The sequence below is a fragment of the Tupaia chinensis genome, unplaced genomic scaffold (assembly GCF_000334495.1).
Source record: "Tupaia chinensis unplaced genomic scaffold, TupChi_1.0 Scaffold145456_1, whole genome shotgun sequence".
NCBI lineage: Eukaryota > Metazoa > Chordata > Mammalia > Scandentia > Tupaiidae > Tupaia > Tupaia belangeri.
The window spans coordinates 358,187-360,590 of record NW_006205314.1 but is presented as its reverse complement, the minus strand read 5'-3'; the positions used below and the strand labels follow the sequence as shown (position 1 = coordinate 360,590).

At 43.8% G+C, this 2,404-nt stretch overlaps 1 protein-coding gene across 1 annotated transcript in view; it reads right to left on the bottom strand.

Annotated features, from left to right (window-relative positions):
* Positions 1 to 1,450: 1,450 nt before the first annotated feature.
* LOC102468898 (melanoma-associated antigen 10) overlaps positions 1,451 to 2,404 on the bottom strand; it is a 2,406-nt gene continuing 1,452 nt past the window's right edge. The window contains exon 3 of the mRNA XM_027768087.1: positions 1,451 to 1,644. Coding sequence (XP_027623888.1) covers positions 1,451 to 1,644 — 194 coding nt within the window. The remainder of the gene's footprint in view (positions 1,645 to 2,404) is intronic.

Here is a 2,404-nt window from a genome sequence, read left to right as displayed (position 1 = left end):
TTGAGAGCTTTTAGGAATTCAGCCTCTGCAGGTGTTTGCTGCACAGTGATTTCCATGGTGTTTCTCTACCACTTAAAGGGAGACTTTGGGTTTTGACCACCTAGGTACGTTTGCTTTTCTATGTATTCACTAGCCGGTTTCAAATTGGACATCCCATTAAAATAGTAAAACATCAGGGTGGATTCAAAAACCTGTCCTCAAGTTTCAGAGTTATATCCAGAGAACTAGTGGACCAAATCAGTCTACTCACCAGCTCATTTGGAAAACAGAGTTTGTCGAAGATGTCCAGGGAAATGACCAGATATCACTGTCCAACATCCACCTTTATACTGCAAAGGCTGTTGCTTTAACAATTATTCCCAGGAAGCAGTACTTCCACAGGGAGTAGGAATATCCTGAATCATGGGGTGAACAAGTGGTTCTAGGCACAACCTTCAGAGAGCCTGGGGAGACAAGCTGGGCAGCAGGCCAGTCTCCAGAGTTTGACAGGAGGGCACATGGGGGGCATGGGCTGGGGGGACACTGCAATGTTGGAAAGTGCTGTCTCTAGACAGAAATGCCCACACCTGGGCAGAGTCAGCTATCAAGGAACCCTGGGGATTAGAAAAGGAGGTCCCTAGGTTAATAAGGCACACAGATGAGCCCTGATTGTGTTTGATCCTCATTGTCACCTTCTTTAAGTCTGCTTATAGTGCCTTGATGACAGGATTCCTTTTGTCCTGAGAAACGCTATGAAGTCCTAGAAGAGAAATGAAGTGTACAGTAGAAAGTTGGCCAAAGGCTGGGAGGAGTGGGAACACCACGGGCTGCACATGAATTCAGACCAGAGCTCCCGTTCCAGCCCTGTCACTTCCTAACCATGCAATCTGAGGAAATGGAAGCAGGTTGGATGAGCCCTGTCAGGTAGGACTGCTGGGATGCACATAATGTCTGCAAAGCACCTGACACCGTGCCTGGCCCACCTTGGAACTTGGGAATGGCAGCAGTCTCTAGCATTGCTCTGACCCAGACCTTTCCACCCTCCACTCTGGTATCATGGTTCTCGTTTTACAGCACGTCTCAGAATGTGCGGCTCAAGAGGACATGGAATACCCAGTTGGCCAAAACGCAACTTAATAAATATGACTCAACGCATTTTCCTCTATAGAGGATGTACTTTTCCACCTGGTTGTGAAGGGGTTTCCCCAGCTTGATGAAGCACAGAACTCTTAGTACTTGAGTCAAGACCAACACCTTCTTTCCCTCCCAGCTGCTTTTCCATCTAAACCACTCTTTTCATTTAATTCACCCCCATCTAAAATTTAGCCCTCACTTAGAATTGTCCAAATCCTACTAAAGGCAACTTAAATAAAATGTTCTTCTCCTGAAGGCTGCTCTGAGCCTTGCAGGTTAGGAAAAGAAAGTCTCTAGATGTTCTGGGCCACACTTTGTGAGAGATCCCCTCTACTCTCTAGGAAAATCCTTGCAGATGATGGAATGATGGACAGATAGCACCAGTTCCAGCACTGTGTGCAGCTGCATTGAGAAAACTGGATAACACCTTCCATACCTGCTGTAGGTTCAGATTTCTCCCAACTTTATCCACCATGCAGGAGGAAGCATCCAGAGCAGGTATCCAGGCTTTCCCATGCTTTTCTCTCAGCCCTAAGACACAGCAGCTGAGAATTTGGTTCTAGTCATCACCCATACTCCTTATAGGTCCCACTACTAACACAGGCTTTCAGAGGGCAAATGATCAATGAACGTTTGAGAAGGAAATGAACCAGGGAGCAGAAATTTCACTCAGAACAATTTAATTTCCACTTGAATAAGTTAACAAGACCTGGGTAAATATCATTTAATTTTACAGAAAGAATAAAAATGACAAGGGGGCTGGCAAGTGTCATAGTGGTTAAGCTGCTAGTCTCCTACATGGTAGACATGGTTCGAGTCCTGGACCTGGAGGCTTGCTTTCTCATTTCCGCTCTCTTTCTCTCTCTGGTCAAATGGAAGAACAATAAATGAATAAAATTAAATAATTACAAAAAAAGAATAAAAATGACAAGAAAAAATTTAAAATAACACTTTTTTTCTGTTTCACTGATAAGTCCCTTTACATTCCATGAAGACATTTAAATTCTAATGGCTCATTTTCTTGTTACAAATTACAAGTAAACTGGAAGATTTCTCTTAAACTGGGTAATATGTGACTATGTCATCTGTAAACTTAGGTTCTGAAGTTAGTAAAAGTAACATTTTAAATGCCAAAAAGAAAAGAAGTAAACCCCCATCATCCAAATAGAAGAATAAAATATGTTATAGCCTATATATACTCCCCCCCACCCCGGCCCAGCCAGGCTCTCCCCTCCTTAAATTACTGGCTTTCCCCTTAAACCACACAGTGGAGGAATTGCCTTCCGCTACC